This window comes from Nelumbo lutea, chromosome 8 (genome assembly GCF_056320005.1).
Source record: "Nelumbo lutea isolate HS-2025 chromosome 8, American lotus-T2T, whole genome shotgun sequence".
Taxonomy (NCBI): domain Eukaryota; kingdom Viridiplantae; phylum Streptophyta; class Magnoliopsida; order Proteales; family Nelumbonaceae; genus Nelumbo; species Nelumbo lutea.
Window position 1 is genome coordinate 5,103,219 of NC_142691.1, and position 19,888 is coordinate 5,123,106.

The following is a 19,888-nucleotide window of genomic DNA, read 5'->3' on the forward strand; positions in this document are numbered from 1 at the left end:
TAGAATTGTTTTGGATTTTACTTTTGTTTTGCTTCATGTCTTAATTTACTTCATTTGTATTGTAATCAAACAAAATAAGTTAAAAGTTGAAACAAAAACGGGTCAGTATTTACACTTAAATCATTTGAACTACCATGATTTTGCCTCGGTGCAAATTTATTTGCATTGCAACCAAATACAGCCTATCGGGAGACTTCCCCCAACAAACTCTCTCTGAATTTAGGCAGGATTGGAGGCACTTCAGGTATTGGTGATTCTGGTATGGGTTGTCATTTTTCTAGTTTTCCTTGCGTTTTTGGTGCTAATATCTCCCTTTCCCCAGTTGTTTTTTCATCTTAGCCTACAGATGAAGTCGGTTCTCACCCAGAAATTGCCTGTTCTAGTGATTCACTAGAAGTACCAGCCTAACAGGGATGTTAGAGGATTTGGAGGCTTTGCATGAATTTGTGGAGAAAGGGGAAAGGATTTGGGGATTAATTTTGCAGACCTTTAGATTTCTAGTAGAGGAGGAACTAGGGGCTAGCCTTGAAAAGGAATAGGAGAGTGGTATTCAATTCCTAGTACTCGGGGAAGGGAAAGGGAGGGTGAAGGGACAACTACAGGTGAAAAAACATCAAAGAGGAAGAATAGGTGGAGTCAGAAAAAGAAAAGAGTTGTAGACCGAGAGAAACCTAAGAATAAGCTTGAAGGAGGGACACCTAAAAGGAGAAAGAAGAAATTTAGTGAAGTGGAGAAATTGAGATGTGAATTGGACTATGACAAGGGATGGTACTGGGAGAAAGAGAAGGTAGTTAGGTTAGCAAAAGGGGTCGTTAGGGTTTGACCATAAGGTTGTTTCTCAATGAAGATTATTAGTTGGAATGTAAGGGGCTTGGGGAGCTCCAGGAAAAGAAGAGTAATAAGGGAAGTCCTTAGAAAAGACAAGCCGGATGTTGTATTAATTCAAGAATCAAAATTATTAGAAATGGACAGAAGATGGGTGAAAAGTATTTGATCAGCTAGAGGACTGAGTTGGGCTTTTGCACAGTCTTGGGGTGCCTTAGGGGGAATTCTTACAAGCTGGAAAATTGAGGAATTGGATCTTATAGAAGAATTAATTGGTAACTTTATGGTTATAATAAAGTTAAGAAGAAGAGATGATGGGCTGGTATGGGCTTTAACAAATGTTTATAGGCCAAACTCGTATAGTGAAAGGAAGGAGCTTTGGGAGGAGTTAGCAGATATAAGGGGATTGTGGGAGGGTCTATGGTGCTTGGGAGGGGATTTCAATGTCATTAGGTTTGTCAATGAAACAAATAAACCTAACCATAGGGTCGCCTAAAGTATGAGGAAGTTTTCAACTCTTTTTGTGGAATCTTTTGAATTGAGGGAGTTATTAATGCTTGGGAGGGGATTTCACTATGGTATTTTATCAAGATTGCTGCGATATTTTAGGTAATGACTTGGTGGAGGTTTTCTTGGAGTTCTTTGAAAGAGGAAAAATAAATTTGGGTGCAAATGCTACTTTTATAGCCCTGATCCCCATGAAGGTGCCCGCAAGTCATCCTAAGGACTTTAGACCTGTTAGCTTGATTAGGAGTTTGTATGAGATCATCTTTAAATATCTCGCCCTAAAAATCAATAAAGTTCTCCCCTCTTTAATCTCTCTGAACTAAGTCGATCATATCTTAATAGCCAAAGAATGTGTGGATTACAAAAAAAAAATAAAAATAAAAGGGGAGAAGGGCCTGATTTGTAAGCTTGACCTAGAAAAGACATACAACTTTGTGGATTGGGATTTCTTGCTAGAAGCGTTGAGGAACAAAGGAGACCCGCTGTCACCTTTCCAATCTTAGTAAATTGATTATCTAAGGACTTCTTTCTTGCTAAGAGGGGCTTGGACAAGGAGACCTGCTATCACCTTTCCTCTTCACCTTAATAGTGGATGTTTTAAGCGTCTTGATTTCTAGGGCTGATTCAAGGAATCTAATCGAAGGATAAAGAGTTCGGTGGCAACAAGTGGTTGTCACTCACTTAGAATTTTTGGATGATATCATACTTTTTGTGAAGGGGAACCAAAGGAGATGGATAATTTTAGATTGGTGATGACACACTTTGGGAGAGTCTCCAATTTCAAAGTCAATTGGAATAAGAGTTGTGTAGCGGGAGTAAACAAATGGGAAGACGAGTTGCAATTGGTGGCTAGGTCTTTAGGCTACGAGGTAAGTGGTTGGCCTTTGGTGTATTTAGGTTTGCCCTTGGGGGGAAATCCTAGATCAGAAAGCTTTTGGTACCCAATTTTGGAAAACTTCACTAAGAAGCTAGCAGGGTGGAAGAGAAATTATATCTCGCTAGGGGGAAGAATCACATTAATCAAGTCCACTTTGGCCAACCTCCCAGTGTATCTTTTGTCTACCTTTAAATTACCTATAAAGGTTGCCAATAAGATAGAAAAGCTTATGAATGATTTTTTGTGGGAACCCGGAGACTTAAAAAAGGACCATCTAGTGAAGTGGGAAGTAGTTTTTAGGAAAAAGGAATCAGGAGTCTAGGCATTTGCAATATTAAATTAAGAAATGTAGCACTATTAGGGAAGTGATTGTGGAGGTTTCCCCTAGAGCAAGACAGTTTGTGGCACTTGGTGGTGGAAAGTATTACAGCATTGCAGCAAATGGATGGGATGCTGGTCTCGACCCTATGGCTTCTCATTTCTCCCCTTGGAAAGCCATTGCTTGGTCTTGCCTTTCTTTTGGCCTTTCATCAGATTTGATGTGTGCTCAGGTAACAAACTTTTGTTTTGGCCTTTCATCCTCTTGCTCCTCTTTTTTTTCAATGCCCTAATTCATCCTTTTGTTGGACTTGTTTCTTTTCTTGCTAAAGAAGTGTGGTGTACCCTTGTTTCACCAAAGGTTAGGGCTTTTTGCTGGGAAGTGGCTCTCCAAAAGATCAATACTATGGATGTACTTAAAAAGAAAAAGGCCAGATTGGTGCCTTTCCCCACATGTTTGTTGCCCTTGCTTAAGAAATGGTGAGATAGTGACTCATCTTTTGATTTCTTGTCCTTTTGCTTTTTAGTTCTTACTTGTGGGATTGGTTCTTCTCTTTTTGGTTGTAGGTGGGATCCTCTCTCGTGTGTGCTGAACTTTTTTTACTCTAGCTTCTTCCAACAACCATAGAAAAGAGGCAGAGTAATGTGGAGAATAACAAGGGCAATTGTCTTTTGGGCGATTTGGGAAGAGAGAAATAATAGGATTTTCCAAGGGCAAGAAAAAATCCAAGGAAGCACTTGTTGAGGGCATTACCATTAAGATTCTACATTGGCTAAAAGTGCAGTAACTTTTCAAGGACTTCTCAGCTGATTTAATTAGAAGTTGGAGTTCTATAGCTGTTTCCTTTCTCTTCCCCTGTAGTTCAAGAGAGTTGGTCACCACAGCCTTAATCCAGGGTGAAATTAAATTTTGAGGGAAGCTCCTTAGGTAATCCAGGTCCTTCGGGAGTTGGGGGTGTTTTAGAAATGAGGAAGGAGGAGTTTTGGCCCTGTTACTCTGGCCCGATTGGGGAGGGAGATTCCTTAAGGGTAGAAGCCTTGACCTTACTCCAAGGCCTGAGATTAGCAAAACAATGGAGAATGCAACACTTAGAAGTGGAAGGGGACTCCAAGCTGGTAATAGGGTGGATGCAATCTAGAAACCGGAGTGTGGCCACTTAGCCTCTAAGAGAGTTTGTAAACTTAGCAAGGGTGCTTGGGGTGCAATTTAAATGGGTAAGAAGGTCAGCAATTGGATGGCTGACGATTTACTCCAAGTGGAAGGAGACTCCTTTTAGGAACAATAATTGTCTTCTGTTGCTTTTCGGAACAATAGCTCCAATACAAGTGATATGACCGTATCTGCAGATTTTACCAAAAAAAGTATGACTGTAGAAGGGAAAAGAGTCAGGACAATTCAGGTTACTAAAATACCATTTGAGTCCTTCACACGTTAAACTAGAAGAGCTCCAGCCTCAAATGAAGTGAAAAACAACTTTTAATGGAGAGAGAGAGAGAGAGAGAGAGAGAGAGAGAGAGAGAGAGAGAGATGTTTGAACTTTGGGTGAGCGAGGCTAAATTTTACTTATTAGAATAAAATTCTATTTATATACTTTTTTGTCTTCTAATACTAGACAACTATATATGCCAACACAGTAGGTTCGGGTCGGTCATTTTTGGTTTACAAACTTAACTGAACTGATTTCTTTCTTTGTTTAATGAAATTTCTCTTTTTACTCTTAAAAAAAAAACTGAAACTGATCATTTGGGTTATACATATCGATGAACTGAAACCGACCCAAAAACTTTGAAAACCAGCCATATTGGATCAAGTCGGGCCGGTTTGGTGGTTTTTTTAACAGCCCTAGTATTTTTAACCTAAACTGAATAATTTAGTTTATAAATCTTAAAAAGTTAAGAATATAAATGTGTATCTAAGAGCACTGTGTAAAAAGTATCTTAGCGATTAAGCAAGGCGACCCTCCATGAGTGCCTTATTGCCTGCCTAGGCATTGCTTTTACAACTTTGGAAATAGTTCTTGGCATACCAAACACTTTACATGCATGTATATGGACACATCGAGGCATATGCATTTTTTCCCTTAAAAGTGATTTATGTCTCTTTTTACATTTTTTGGTAATAAATGAAAAAGAAAATATACTGATAAAAGAAAGCAGTACATCTAATAGTGATGAGATATCACCAGAAAAACAAAGATACAAGATAGGAAACAAACAAAAAGGAGACAATAGAAATAGAAAAAATAGATACATAATCCAAACAAAAGGGAGACTTTTAAGCCAGCTCCAGAATGCTCCAAAAACCAGAACCAAGGTATCCTCATTACTTTATTTATTATATTTTAGCCTTTGTGCTCCTGCATGGTTATGTTAATTGTTAGTATGTGGATATATTTGGCATATTTTTCTGTATTATTTAGGCATTGTCCAGGCCATGCTTAAGTTCTTGATCTAGGAGGTCGAGATATGTCTTGGGCATCACCTAGCTGCCTTGACTACTACATTGCCTGCTAATTATGCCTAAATATTTAGAAGGTCTTGGACTGCATGTGTCTTCACATGGTAAGCCACTGAAGCTGTAGAAGAGTCTATAACAGCTGAATTGAATGTACTTCCAATTAATAATCTCGTACTTGTTTCTGAATTGATCTCTACTTAGCATATATAGTTTTCCATCTCTCTCTCTCTCTCTCTCCCTCTCCCTTGATTCATTCTCAGAGAAAGCCACATCCAGAGGACAGTTCTATATAAAAAAGCTATTATTGATGTTTTATCCCAAGATATTTTATTTTCTGGAACTTTCTGTGTAACCTTGAGGGACAATACCTTGTGAATTGGCATAAATAAGAAGAGACTTCAAAGATTGTTTTCCCTTCTAATACTCTTCCATAAAGGGTGTGTCATTGTCAAATTGAAACTACTGGTTCCTATAAGCACTCTGAGTCTTTGGTATTTTATGTTTTATACTTGTATTTAATTTTTCAATGACGAAATGTGAGAAATATTGTTTGTCTAGCACTCTGAATTATTTTATCTACCATTAAGGTGCTTAATTGAAATTAATTATTGAGTTCATTTCTCTATGCTTTAGAGCCTCTTGGCCATCCCAGAGGGTTCAGCTGTTCTTATTGTACAATTCTGTTATTGCAGCGCTTCACTCGTTTAGGAGGCAAGCTCCCAAAAGGTGTTTTGCTTGTTGGTCCACCTGGTACAGGTAAGACTATGTTGGCAAGAGCCATTGCAGGAGAAGCTGGAGTGCCTTTCTTCTCATGCAGTGGGAGTGAATTTGAGGAGATGTTTGTGGGTGTTGGAGCCAGGAGAGTGAGAGATCTTTTTGCTGCAGCTAAGAAGCGATCTCCCTGTATAATATTCATTGATGAGATAGATGCAATAGGAGGGAGTCGTAACCCTAAGGACCAACAGTACATGAAGATGACTTTGAACCAGTTGCTTGTTGAATTAGATGGCTTTAAACAAAATGAAGGGATTATTGTGATTGCTGCAACAAACTTCCCAGAATCATTGGACAAAGCACTAGTGAGACCTGGACGGTTTGACCGCCACATTGTTGTTCCAAATCCAGATGTGGAAGGACGGAGACAGATCATGGAATCCCACATGTCCAAGGTACTAAGATATACAATTTTATGTAGCACAAAAGACCTTGAGGACTGCATCAATTAGTAAACTGGTACATTCTTCTAACAGGTGTCGAAACCCAACATCTGAGAGGGTCCAGAATCTCCAGATTAGGTGATATACTGGAGCAAAGGAAAACCCATGTTTGGATGATGACAAGCATTTTGTTGATGCATGCTTTGTGTGCGAGTGTGTGACAACATTTCCCTGTGTGGCACAGTTTGGTGTCTTGTTCTGCCACTATAGCAACTCTTTGGGTCTTAGATTCACATAGAAAGATCAGCATGTTTTGTGATTTTTAGCCATTCAAACTTGAGCTTTCCATTCACAGCATGGGCCTGTTGAATAACTGAAACAGTTCTTGTAATGAGCTGTACGGACAGTTGTAATGTCCATGTTGCAAATTAGAACAATTGAGTCAACCGTGTGCCAAGTGAATAATTTTACTATTTTAATGGTCATCTTATCAGGTTGATTTTGTCTTTCTATCTGGACAGAGTTGTAAAGGCATTATCATGTTCTAGGCATGTGAGAACAGCAATAACATGCTTTACCAGCTGAAACGAGCTGTTCCCCACATTCATGAACTCGCCATATCTTTTAAGATCCAAGGAAATAAACTCCACCTTTTAGCTTCTTTCTCACCTGAATTACAGAGGAAATTAGATACAATATTGTCTTAAGTATCATTGGAAATTTTGCAGGTTCTTAAGGCAGACGATGTTGATTTGATGATCATTGCCAGGGGAACACCTGGATTTTCAGGTGCTGACCTTGCAAATTTGGTCAATATTGCTGCTCTCAAAGCAGCAATGGATGGGGCAAAAGCAGTGAGCATGGCTGATCTGGAGTATGCAAAGGACAAAATCATGATGGGAAGTGAGCGGAAATCGGCTGTAATATCTGAGGAGTCACGAAGGCTCACTGCATTCCATGAGGGTGGCCATGCCCTTGTTGCCATTCATACTGATGGGGCTCTTTCTGTTCACAAGGCAACAATTGTTCCACGAGGGATGTCTCTTGGAATGGTTGCCCAATTGCCAGACAAGGATGAAACAAGCATATCTCGCAAGCAGATGCTAGCTCGGTTGGATGTGTGCATGGGTGGCAGGGTAGCGGAGGAGCTCATCTTTGGAGAAAATGAAGTTACATCTGGTGCATCTTCGGATATCCAACAGGCAACATCTCTAGCTAGAGCTATGGTTACGAAGTATGGGATGAGCAAGGAGGTTGGGTTGGTTTCTCATGATTATGATGACAATGGAAAGAGCATGAGTACAGAGACGAGACTTCTTATTGAGAAGGAGGTGAGAGAATTCGTGGAGAGGGCCTACAACAATGCAAAATCTATTTTGACAACCCACAGCAAGGAGCTTCATGCACTAGCCAATGCCCTCCTTGAGCATGAAACATTGACGGGGAGTCAGATTAAGGCTCTGCTTGCCCAAGTAAACTCCCAGCAGCAACATCAGCAGCAGCAGCTGCAACAGCAACCTGTTTCTCAGGACAGTTCACGGTCTGCACCTGTCCCACCTGCTGGACCAAATGCAGCAGCATCAGCTGCAGCAGCAGCAGCAGCTGCTGCTGCGACGGCTGCTGCGAAGGCCAAAGGCATTGCTCCTGTTGGATCTTAAGTAGAAGTGGGCTGGTAAGATCTTGGTTGACCCTTTTCTATATATTGGATTTACTGTGCATATAGCAATTTAACCTACAGGTTCCTTTCGAGAAAGAAAAATGGAAAGCTTTAAAACTGTATGTGCTGCCAATGCAGTTCCATTAATGTAATTTTTATTCCATGAGTGTTAGCTGTTAAGAAGAACGCAATGTGTAGAGATTAATGGCAGTAACATTATCATGTTGCATGTAGTATTTCTGAGTCAACCACCATGAAACTAGAAAGTTTTAGGCAGAATCCATTGTCAACTATAGTATATGCTATTGCTGACAGCCAAAACCAGAATACCTGCAACCTTCCGTCCCCTTAAATTGATGCTTGCCTTTTCAAGTTTGTATTTTCCTTTAGACCCTGGAACTTGTCCTACCTGCTTAGACGTATGGTCTAGAACTGGTTATTTTCATCAGTATTGGTCTGTTTGTTAACGGTTTTTTTTTTTTTTTTTATGCAAAAGAAAGAAATCTTCATTAACTGTTCGTAGAAAGAGTTGCATGATTAGATCGTCTAGTTCATATTGGATACGTAACTGCCCCATGCATGACATGTAAGCAAAAAATGGGCAGCTTGGTTGTGCTGTCTATTAATATGTACAAAATTTATAGACAAAAAGTCAGATTTAGCATGCCTTATACTGCAGCGATGAAGTTGATCCACCCAATGCTTCGCTGGTCGATCTGTATTTACAAGGTCTATTAGGTCTGCGTTATCAGAAAAGACTAGAAGATGCCTGATGTTGTTCGAGCTTGCGGCTTTGAAGCCCATTAAAAGGGCTCGTATTTCGACATCATAACATGGAGGGGATGGATGAGTTGAGTGGTAATGCATGATGAGGGGAGAGGTGTGATGGCGATCTGATGCAAGGTGAATTATCTTGAAAACAGTGCTGTAGAGCCTTTTGCACTACCATTAGTGGTTCGGTGGTGGTGCTCTCAAAGAATAACTTGTTGCGTGCTTTCCAAATGTAGTAGATGATCAAGCTAAACTTGCTTAGACATGATGAGGCTTGTTCTTTATCAAACTGTTTTTTCATTGCAATGTACCAATCTGATATGATGATGTGAGCTGGTTGAGTTGTAAGTGAACTGGGGTCGAATCCAATTTGAGAGCTCCACCAGACCGCTCTTGCATGGTGACATTGAAAGAATAAGTGAAAGATTGTCTCTTATCTTTCCTTGCAGAAACTATAGAGTTGATCTGGGCCTCTTAACCACTTTGAACATTTATCCATCGTGAGTAGTCTGTCCCATAATAATTTCCAAAGAAATAATTGGAAGCGATAGGGAACCTTGAGTTCCCATAATATTTTCCAATTGAAATGAATGGTTGGGGTTGAACTTTCTGCATAGCTATATAGCTGGTATGCTGATTTAACGGTTGTGATTGCCTCATGTTATGGGGGCATTTCGATTAGGGAAAATTACCTTGGTCATTATTTTTTGAAAGATGGGATTTTTAAGGAAGAGGAAGCAAAGAAGGAACAATCACCCAAAAAATTACCTTGATCTGCCTTAACCGTTGAAAATAGCTTGTTGTTGTTGCTCAAGAAAGACAAAGATGCCATTTTTTTAAAAGGGCGAAGATGTTCTTATCTACTTGATTTTGTTTTCCGAAAATATCCAATGAAAGCAGTTTTTATTGACAAAATTACCCTTCAACTAAAACGTCTTATTACCCAAAGGAAGATTCTTAGACTTTAGACATCTTCCACGGTAGGTGCTTTTGCTATTCCAATGTATTGTAATACAGAACCGTCGGACAAGATTGATGCGATCAACCAAAGCACTCCGTGTTATTTGACAAGCTATTTTTGGCATAAGCCTCTCTCTCTCTCTCTCTCTCTAAACAAACACGCATAAATAGTCATTTGTATTGTTTCCAACTTTGGCCTAATTGGGCGTTTCTCCCTACGGCCCTAATCTCTTGACGGTTGCTCCTAGTAAGTGAACATAACAGAGGCACCAACGTAAATGCCCCAAGGAATGAAAAGCTGAAATCAATATACTTGGGGGGTGTTCGACAACATGGCTGCTCTTGTTTTTGTTTTCGAAAATAAATCCAACCATGTTGTCCAACATTGCCTTAACGATTTAATCCATCACCCTTTATGACTTAAGACAGTGAATCGGCTTTTCATTTTAACCAATTTAGAGGCCGATGCCTCAACTTCACTTATCTTTTCTCTCTTTTATTTTTTTTGGTATTCTGTGCCATGCACCATTAATAACTTTCCCCTCACCCCTTTTTCTTCAAAGTGCTGGTTATGGGATTCGGTTCCATATCAATGTTGGAAAAAACCAGTTAACATATTAATGAACCAGCCCTCAGTTGGTCATAGATCTTTCTCTCGGGATATGCATTTTTGTGTGTTGCATACTGCTTTATGTAGATACACATAGCCTTTCTTTCTTTTCCACTGAAGAAATAGCTACATGTAAGATCCCCAGAGCATGACCTCATGTTCAGAGATTTTAAGATTACGACTTCGGAGGAAAAAAAAGCAGTGGAATTCTATCCATCAATGAAAGCATAGGTACATACACATTTTTAAGGGTGAGAACATTGGAGGTCCCAAGAAAACCTTGACTAGTGCAAAGAACCAAAGCATTGCTACTAAGCTCATGAATCAATGAATGGGGGGTCATGAAACAGAGAAATATTGCTGATTGAGATTCACTGGAGGGTTGTAGTTGTAATCTAGACCTCTTTTATCTAGTCAAAATGTCAAATTAAGCCAACGGAACACCAAATGTGCTGATTAACTCTCTACCCATCAACTCAAGTTCTATGAAGGGTAGTCTCGTGCTCAGATGAGTTACTATGTTTTCATCCTCTCCAGAAGAAGGATATGCTAAATCTATTTGCGTTGCAAAGTTAATGAAATTCTTGTTTTCTCCTCCTCCTACTCATCATCATCATCATAGATAAACAACGTATAATGGTTGACAATAAATACGAACCTCCATGGCTCCTTACCTAACGTTCTCCTAGATCTGAGTTCAACCTACAGTAAACTATACAATTTGTATTCTCTACCTATGTAATTATCAACCATTTTGTACAAAGAACTTGTCAATCCACAATAAGGGAAGAGCATCTCAGCAATCAAATGTCATAAGTGGGTTTAGCATACGTGGGGGTTTGGGACAATATATTCAGAAAACCAATTATAAATTTCCCTAAATAATAAGAGTTGGTTTCAATTGTTTTAAATGATAATAACTGACGTGACATGTCTACAGTCAAATTGCCAAACCGAAAAAAAAAAAGGAGTTTCAATAGAACTAAATTCTTAATACGCGAATTTTGTGTATCAAGAATATTAATGCTATGAACCTTATCGGCAATTATTGTTAAACTGAGTTTTGGATTCATCCACAGCCTTTACATGGTGATTGTTTTGAAGAAAACCTGCAATTGTTGCAAGATATTCCAAGTAACCAAATCAGCAACAGATCCTTTCTTCATTTCAGAGGAGCATTAAGCTCCATAACAATCTCATCTGTGACTGATTGTCGCTGTAAGTAATACCTAAAAAGTAAGAGCAAGATGAAAAAACAATTGAGAGGAGGAATCTTGAAGAAGAGACTGGGTTGTTGTCATTCATAATTTACCTAATTTTCATAAATCTGGATTGCTAGAATGGAGCTTTGTCCGGGATGTTGAATGTTGAAGTGGAGTCCATCTTCAGGCGGTGCCAAATTACATCATGGGCTCGTCCATCCTTCCATGCTCCACTCTAAAAAAGTTAGAACAAAACCAGGTTTGTTTGGATATCAGCTTCTGTGGGCATAAATCCAGATCAAATTTAAAACAAAGCTCTACATGCCTTCATTTCTGAATGGATAGAATCCAAGTTAAAAGAATTAAACAAAGAGGAAAAGCAGGTTTTCATTGCCAAGTTCTTTGTCCTCTTCAGACTTATTTGGGATGTGGGGAATGCAACTTTGCATAACAAACCTGTTTTGAATCCAGTTCAGCCGATAGAAACCATGCATCGTTTCTTGCCAGCGAGCCCGGTTTTTCAGAACTCTCACCCATGTTTCATGCATTCTCATATAAACACATCAACAAAATACAGACTATTCATTGATGGTTCGTTCCTATCAACATCTGTAATGACAAGAATAGGAGCAGAAATTCAATCAGCAGATGATGTTACAATATTCTCAGGAAGCAGAAGAGTTGCAGCATCCAATTCACTCCAAGCTGAATGGTGGGCCCTCCTACATGGCATACAATATGCCCACCATCTGAGTTTAAAATCTCTATCCATCTTTTCTGACTCAGAAAGCTTAGTCAACAACTTCTACAGGGACGATGAAGATGACTGACTCATCCAGCCTATAAAGCAGAAAGCTCTATATCTGCTGCCTTTTTTTGACATAGTTTGTGTAAACCATGTAAATAGAAACATGAATAAGCTGCTCATGAACTAGAAAATGAGAGCAGCCCAAGACCCTCTTGTAAAGAAGTTTCTTGATCAATGCCAGCTTTCTGAGTTCTTTTGGCAAAAACAAATAAATAAATAAGTGGGGCAGGGTTTAGGAACAAAATTTGGAACCAAAAACCTCCTGGTAATATTTCATTTTCGTTATTCCAACTGCATTGAATAGGTTCAGAATCTGATGTCAGGACTTCTTTTTGAATCAAGCTACTACTGAAATTAAAGGATGGTTTATTTATGGGAGCTGGTTTGCTACTTGAGTCATTTAGCATGACTCCCTAAATAATTTTTCTAGTGGCAAGATGGTTAGAAGCTCCAAATTAAGAAGCTCACTTGCCCCTCTCTGTACCTATCTATTCATGGTGTAGTTGCATACTGAAAAACTTGGTCACATGCCCACAATAAGGGCTTCTTTTTTGTGTATGTTTGTCTTTAAAAAAAATTAGAACTTCGATCTGTTAATATTAGTTGAAATCTGGAAAGAAAAGAAGAATGAAGTGGACTAAGGATTCAGAAAAGTAATAAATCCATAAGGTCCTCTACCTGGTGGATGGCTTGGATTTGGGTAGGTGGCATTGGAAAACCCTTATAACCTGATTATAAAACATTTTTCGTTTGCTTATTTAGTGGTTAGTTGGTTCCTTGTAGAAAGTATTTTTGAAAGAAGTGGGTTTTGACTCATAACATCAGTATGTGCTGACGCCTGACGGCTTTTATGTTGAATTGCAGTAGTTATGGTTCTCTCTCTCACACACAGCAATTCTATGTGCAATTAATACTAATGAGAATCCCTGACATTTGTGGCCTGGATTTAGTAGAAGAGATAGAAATTGAAAAGTTAAAAAATAAAATAAAAAAAAAGAAGAAAAGAAGCGGCCTGTAATGGACCGAGAAAGGTGTAGTTATTCTGGTCAATGGTCAATGAAGATGGATACTAATTCCTCTCTCTCTCTCTCTCTGAGGCAACTAATGGTTACAACTTTGAACTGATTACTAGTGGTGCTGCTAAACGGTTGACCTTTAGATGCTATTTTGCAAGGATTTTAAAATCGATTGGGAGAATGAACCGGTGAGGGGTCCGGTTCTCGGGTTGAATGGTCTGACTGTTCAAATTGAATGGTTGGTTCGTTCTGACAATAAAATAAAAAAATAAAAAACAGTCAAAACCGATCGAATGGTTCAAACAATTAATAGCCTAAATCAGCGATTTACTGACCAAAATCAACGAATTTTTAAAAAAAATCTAGTTTTAGAGAAAAACAAATTAATTCCCAATTTTTCCAATACAACCATCCGGTCTGATCCAATTTTAAAAACCATACTATTTTGGGTTCCAGGTTCGGAGGTTCCTGCCCTTTACCTTTAGGCTGTGTCTTGTGGAAGAAAATAATGAGAGAAATAAAAAGTTGTGGGGCAAAGTTTCCTTACTTTCCTTGAACATTCTATTTCTTTTTAATTTTTCATCAAGCCAAACATATACTTAGGTTTGATAGTTGATTTCATGTTACTTCTTTTGTTTGCAGGGGCAGGTGGATGGATCCCTTCTAGAAGATTCTCCAACACAGAAAGGGTATCAGTATTTGTGAGGCTGTGATGGCATCTTTTCTGAGTGGGACCTACAAATTCTCACGCTACACAATACAAGGGATCATTGTCTTTGGTAGAAAGTTGGAACAACCTTACAATGCATATATATTAGTTTTTTTTTGTGTTAACTCCACAAATTGGAGCAAGAATAATAAGTCAAAATTGCCGGTCTTTGGCCAATTTATGAAGCTGACATGGCATGTTATTATTGGCTCAACTTCCTCCTGTTCCTCATGTGGTGTAACATGACCAGTCCACTACTAACTACTGTAGATGTTTTGAATTCTTTTCTTCATCTGAAAGACTGCTGTTTTGTAGTGCTTTTTTTTGTGATAATTTTAGGCATTTAAAGTTTTAATTTATTATTACTAGTGAAAGAGCAGCACGTATATAAATAAATATTAATCATATAGGATACATGATATTTGGACTAAGACAAGTATTATAGATAATTTTGTAAGACTCATATATATTGTTGACATATGATTAGGGTTTTTATTGAGTTAAAATTTACTCATCTTAATAAATATCCAAATCTTATATAGAAAATCATTCAAAACCTCCTACCCACAAATTGTTCTTATATCCATACCCATAATACCCTATTATTGTATATTAGAAACATTTCCTCATGAACGACAAGGGAGGAAATCGATTTGCTCCTTATAGAGCACGCCCCATAGCGCATTGCAGGTATGGATATGGGAACAGTTTGTGGGTGGGAAATTCGAACAGAGTAATGGGCAGATCATGATACTCCATGTCATGTTGATGAGAGGAACTTGTGGGGCCTCTTTGAAAGCTTAATTGATTTTGTCATGGTAAGGTTTCCAAGTTGGTTAAGGAGTGCGAAAAAAGCAAAAAGCCTGCTAACATTTTGATATCAGAGCAGGGCATCCAATCACAGATCAGCAACCAATATTTACTTTAAAAAAGTGAAAAAAAAAGGGTAGCAAAAAGCCTGCTAACTTTTTGTCACCTATGCACATTTATTTATAAATATAATTTCTATCAAGTCAATGTTAATGATCATAACAGAATAGGTCCATATCTGCCATTTTTATTTTTAATTAATAACAATCCTAACCTTGACCAACTAGTCTATCCTACTAATTAATTAATTTGTATATAATAAGAACATCCTTGTTTTATTTCTCTCCCTTGTTTCATTGACTATTTGACTATTTCATGTTCGCTCATCTCACAAGCCATTAATAGTTCCATTGCCCATCAAGAGTTCCCTTTTTATTCTTGGGGCTATGGGCGGGGTAGTCCATCCCCCAAATCCTGGTGGCAGTAGAATTTGATCCATTGATGTGGATGGAAGAATTTATTTTTGGACTTTTAATTTGAATAAAAGGGCATCGTTATAATATTGTAAACACTGTGAATGGTTTGGAGACATAATAAAGTTGGTAAGATGGGTGGTTCTGATTATAGAGTCTGGATCTACTCCTCACAATACATCTCAGCCACACATCTGGAACATCTCTCATATTTGTGTATTGTTATTTAAGAAATAAGTTCTTAGTACACGGTGGAATGTGCTGAGGTCGGTGTGAGGAGCGTTATGTGAGGAAAAAATCCTGATTCCTGATAATAATCTTGAGAAAAAAGGGTTATTTACAAAACACCCTCTATAGTTCACAAATTTATTTAAACCAACTCTATAGTTTTCGTTTTTCTAAAACACCCTTATAGTTTGCAACCTATTTACTTAATTGATCTTTCACTAAGTAATGCTTGTTTTGCCTCCTAAAAATGATAATATAGTCACCTAAAATGAGTGAAAAATGTTCAGGGACATGGGCCATGATTGTTTATTCCATAAATACCCTTAATATTTCTTTGCAGAAAAAACAAATTTGACCAAATAAAATCAAATAGAATGGTTGTTCATGTCTTACTAAAGAAAATTTGATATTTTTTATTTTTATTTTTAATTAAATTTATTCAACATTAAGGTCAAAACTGTCATTTTCAATTATCGAAAGATAGATTAAGTAAATCAATTTGAAACTATATGGGTTAGTTTAGTAAATGACTTAAAAAAGAGAAAAGATAGGGATTTGGATATGCCGGTTCAATTCACATCTTGAATTAAGACACGTGTGCTAAGGACTTGATAGTTGATACCATCCAATTTCGTTTACGGCACACAAATACAATGTGTTGGACAGATGTCTGTTGAATGTGCATACTGTACCGTGTGTTGTACGGCAAGCAAGCAAGCCAAGCAAGCTATGTACAGTGGATCGGGGCTCCTCAAAACTCAAAAGAACACAATAAAAGGAATACAATGATAAGCAGACTGTCCGTGGGTTTAGTAAACGTTGAAGCCCTGACCCATGTTAATTTTTTGAGGGGGTCATCATCTGGGTAGGTAGCCAGAATTGAACATATCTGGGCATTTCTAACGTTCCCCATCTTTGAATATGATGCACGCATGATTTCCCCCCAAAACAAAAGAAACAAAGCCCAGTCAATATGGGCCGGCGACATCACTATATCTGCATCCAGACTGTTGACAACTGTTGGCTGGCTGTTGCTTTAGCGAAAAAGAAAATCCGTCCACTTGTTATGGTGCCACGTCAGCAACAACCTTGTCTATGGCTTCCCGGAAAGCTGACTCGTCCCATTCGCTCCCCTACGATTACAAACAACAAAATGACAAGAGTGTCAAATTGTCATCATCTCCTTCCTTAATTATAATTAATTTCCAATAATTAATGGCATCATGTATCATCATCACACTATCATATGCATAATACATGCATGGCTCATAAAAAACTTTTCTGATGCTTCAGCCTGAATGTAGTGATCGATCACAAAAATGGCGAAACAGGATTTATGTCAATGCGCTACCGCGTATAATTGGAATAAGGTTCAGATGAAGATGATGATGATAACTCTCTCTTTCTAGCTCTTACACACATGCACGCATTTTATGATTGTGATGCGATGAAGAAGAAGTAATGAAGTGAATAGAGATGGTTTCACTGTCATCAATATGATCGAATGTGCATTTCTGTTATTGTATCTTAATTCATTTCCTTCATTACCTTGATGTTCAGCCTCAAGGTTACTCGGTTGTATGAACCCGTTTGCTGCATCTGCGTGTGGGCTTCCATGGACACCAGGCTAACGTCCGTGATTTGTTTAAGAGATTCTAGTAGGCGGATGGACAGCTCCAACAAATCACAGTCTTGTAAAACAGTCACTTGCAGATCAATCTCTCGCTCTTCCGATGCTGATTCAGCTGCATGTGTAACTCGTATGTCTACTCTTCTGTCTGGAGAACCAGTTACTGTATTACCTTCTTCACTAGCTTCTTTTTCAGGCGAAAGCCGCGCCTCCAGCAGCCGGTTCTTTTGCTGGAGTTCCAGAACTTGAGCTTTCAGAGCATTCAAGTATTCCCTGGTGCTAGAAAGCACCGATGCCTTGTCTTTCTGTCGAACAAAAATCAAGTAGAGTTATATATATATATATATATATATATATATATATATATATATATATATATATATATATATATTTTATTTTAGTAGTCGCATGTTCAAGTTAGGAAGCTAGGTCGCACTCAACTACTCATCAATATATCATACCTTGGACCCTGGAGGAAGCAGAGATCTCAATGCATGAAAGCTTTCGTTAAGCTTCTCTCGCCGCTTGCGCTCTGATATCATATGATGTAGCTGATTGCTAGTCGTGCGGGTTCCTTGCATTTGTTCTTGGACCCTCTTTAGCTCTAAGCTTTTAAGAAACGCAATTGCACGCTTCCGCATATTTTGCCTGCCAAAGTTGTCTCTTCTTAGGACATTGGGCTGGAGAGCCGACTGCCGGTACCTCTTGAACGCACTCCATCTTTGGTTCATCACTTTGTAATTATAAGGTGGTGGTTGTTGTTGTTGTTGGGATTGATAAGATGAGGATGATGATGGAGAAGAAATAACGGCGAGCATGGCTCTAGTCATTGCCGCATCGTCGCTCTCTGGAGTTGGGTGTTGAATGCTGCGAAGCCATGGGAAGGCTTGGCCGGTTTGCTGGTGTGGCAGAATTCCGGTGGATATTGACTTGATTACTTTCTGATCAATTGGTACTTCCTTGAGGGTTTCTCCAGGCATGCTGCTAGTACTTGGCATATTGAATAAAATGGATGAGTACTCAGGGCTATTCCCAGATAGTGATCTCAATGACGATGAAGATGATGAAGGGTGGCTCTGATCATGTTGGTGAGGGAGCTCTCTGAAGTGAGGCAGTTGATGGAGCTCTGCAGGGAAAATTTTTCTCATCTCCATTTCCATGTTAATCTGCTCAATAATTAAGAAACCCCATTAGAAAAGAGTAATTAGGATCTACATCGATCTTCAACAACAAGGAGTTGTTTTAATAATAAAAGAAGACTAATTAACAAGGAATTATTAATTTTCTATTTACCTCAGTTGGATCAGTTGAAGTTCCTATCTCAATCTCTCCACTTTTGCAGCCCATGAATGCTGCAGTCTGTCGAAAAAAAAAATCACCATCATCAATTTACTTAACTGTTACATGTCTGGGAACTCGAGAAACGAAAAGCAGAGTTGTGCGTTTGGACGAACCTTAATCCTGGCTTCCTGTAACAATCACAAGGAAACAATACACAACATAAGCATCTCTTTGTCCATAAGGCCTGACCCAACTTAATAAAAGGCGGTCTTTGTTTTCTCCTGAGTGTATAACCATCCGTAATTAATTACCTGATAGAATCGCCGCTGGGTAGCAGATGAAGCTCGGCTTAGAAGCTCCGATTCATTTAGCTGTATGTAGGAGAGACCTTCCTTGAAAGCAAGTCCTGGGACATGGCTGAGAGTACAGTATAAAGAATGCATTACAGACAAAGCCAAAAGCGGAACTTGAGCTGGTAATCAAACACAAGAAAGCTCCACCTTACCCATTGTCCACGTTGTAGAGTGCTAATCGATAATCTTCAAAGAACCTCTGGGATAGACTTCCAGAAGAGGAGCTGGGCTGGCTGGTTTCTTCATTGTACCAGCCACCCATGGACATTAAACAGCTGCCGATCGATGAAAAACACAATATTAGTTGGAGAGAGAGAGAGAGAGAGAGAGAGAGAGATTCATACTTGGATGGATGGGGATAATAAGCCCACAAGCAACAGTAGGAACAGCCAACAGATTGAGCTATGTTCCGAATAAGGCGGGCACGGTCTTCTTCGTTGAGGAAGAAGACTGAGTCCATTCAGTGGAGGAGGCGTTAGCTCTCCTACTAGAAATCCTTGATCTCTTATTTGGGTCCTTATTCTATTCTTTTATGTCCCTGATTTAGATTTTTACTTTCTTCTTTCTTGGGGAAAAGATAGTTGGAAATTATGGGTTGGTAGGAGAATCCAGAGACATTTAGAAAGGAAGGAACTATTATTATTATTTGATAGATGAAAGCTAGGAAAGAATAATTTATTTAATTTTTTTATGGGCAGAGGGAGGAATAGTTGGAGTACTCTTGAAAAGTAATAGATGAATTGATCAAGCCTGTCAACTGCCGGTCGAACTATGACTGGTCATTCCGGGTCAAGTTTATGAAGGTGATCACTATCTCAAGTTCTTAACCCGAATTTGGGTTTGATAGTCGTATGAATAGTCAATAAAAAGGGGTTTCTTTCCCAAAGCAGGTTGTATTAAGCAAATTGATGGGTTGAAGTGGTTGGGAATTAGTCAATCCAATAACTCAATGAAAAAAAAAACAAGCAAAAGAAGAAAATGAAGAAGAGAGACAGTTAGCGGGTCGGATCCAAAAACTGAGACTGTTTAGGGAGGATCAAGAAAATTATAAGCTTGGCGGGACCAAAGAAATGAAAACATTGAACGTAGCGAAGAGCCAACTAACCAAAGCTTTGGAGGGAGAAGTAGAGACCGAGAGGGATTAGAACTTAGAAAAGTAGTGGTCAAAGTCTACGTTGGGAGGAGGAGGAATTGAAGGAAGAAGGAAATCTTGAAAAGCGTCAAAGGAGGAGGGCAAT

General features: G+C 38.8%; 2 protein-coding genes and 1 long non-coding RNA gene across 6 annotated transcripts in view; 1 reads left to right on the top strand and 2 right to left on the bottom strand.

Moving 5' to 3' along the window:
- The window catches only part of FTSH4 (FTSH protease 4), a 37,837-nt gene extending 28,815 nt beyond the window's left edge, over positions 1-9,022 (top strand). For 2 of the 4 annotated variants that reach the window (XM_088958109.1, XM_088958112.1), the window contains 2 exons: positions 5,678-6,154; positions 6,871-7,990. In XM_088958109.1, coding sequence (XP_088814235.1) covers positions 5,678-6,154; positions 6,871-7,800 — 1,407 coding nt within the window. In that variant the 3' untranslated portion in view covers positions 7,801-7,990. Of the gene's footprint in view, positions 1-5,677; positions 6,155-6,870; positions 7,991-8,478 lie in introns of those variants that run through there. The other 2 variants (XM_088958110.1, XM_088958111.1) reach the window with 2 other exon arrangements.
- Positions 9,023-11,161: 2,139 nt separating this feature from the next.
- On the bottom strand, positions 11,162-11,933 carry LOC148842320 (uncharacterized). Its single transcript, XR_016103266.1, has 3 exons — positions 11,799-11,933; positions 11,453-11,577; positions 11,162-11,369 (listed from the first exon to the last, which is right to left on the bottom strand). It is a non-coding gene; the product is annotated as an uncharacterized LOC148842320 (long non-coding RNA).
- Positions 11,934-16,035: 4,102 nt separating this feature from the next.
- LOC148842321 (putative transcription factor bHLH041) lies at positions 16,036-19,173 on the bottom strand. The gene is made up of 8 exons (XM_088959826.1): positions 18,995-19,173; positions 18,803-18,925; positions 18,609-18,714; positions 18,471-18,485; positions 18,310-18,375; positions 17,478-18,182; positions 16,935-17,321; positions 16,036-16,519 (listed from the first exon to the last, which is right to left on the bottom strand). Exons 1-8 carry the CDS (start codon positions 19,108-19,110, stop codon positions 16,451-16,453), a joined length of 1,587 nt encoding a protein of 528 aa, XP_088815952.1. The 5' UTR covers positions 19,111-19,173; the 3' UTR covers positions 16,036-16,450.
- Positions 19,174-19,888: the final 715 nt, after the last annotated feature.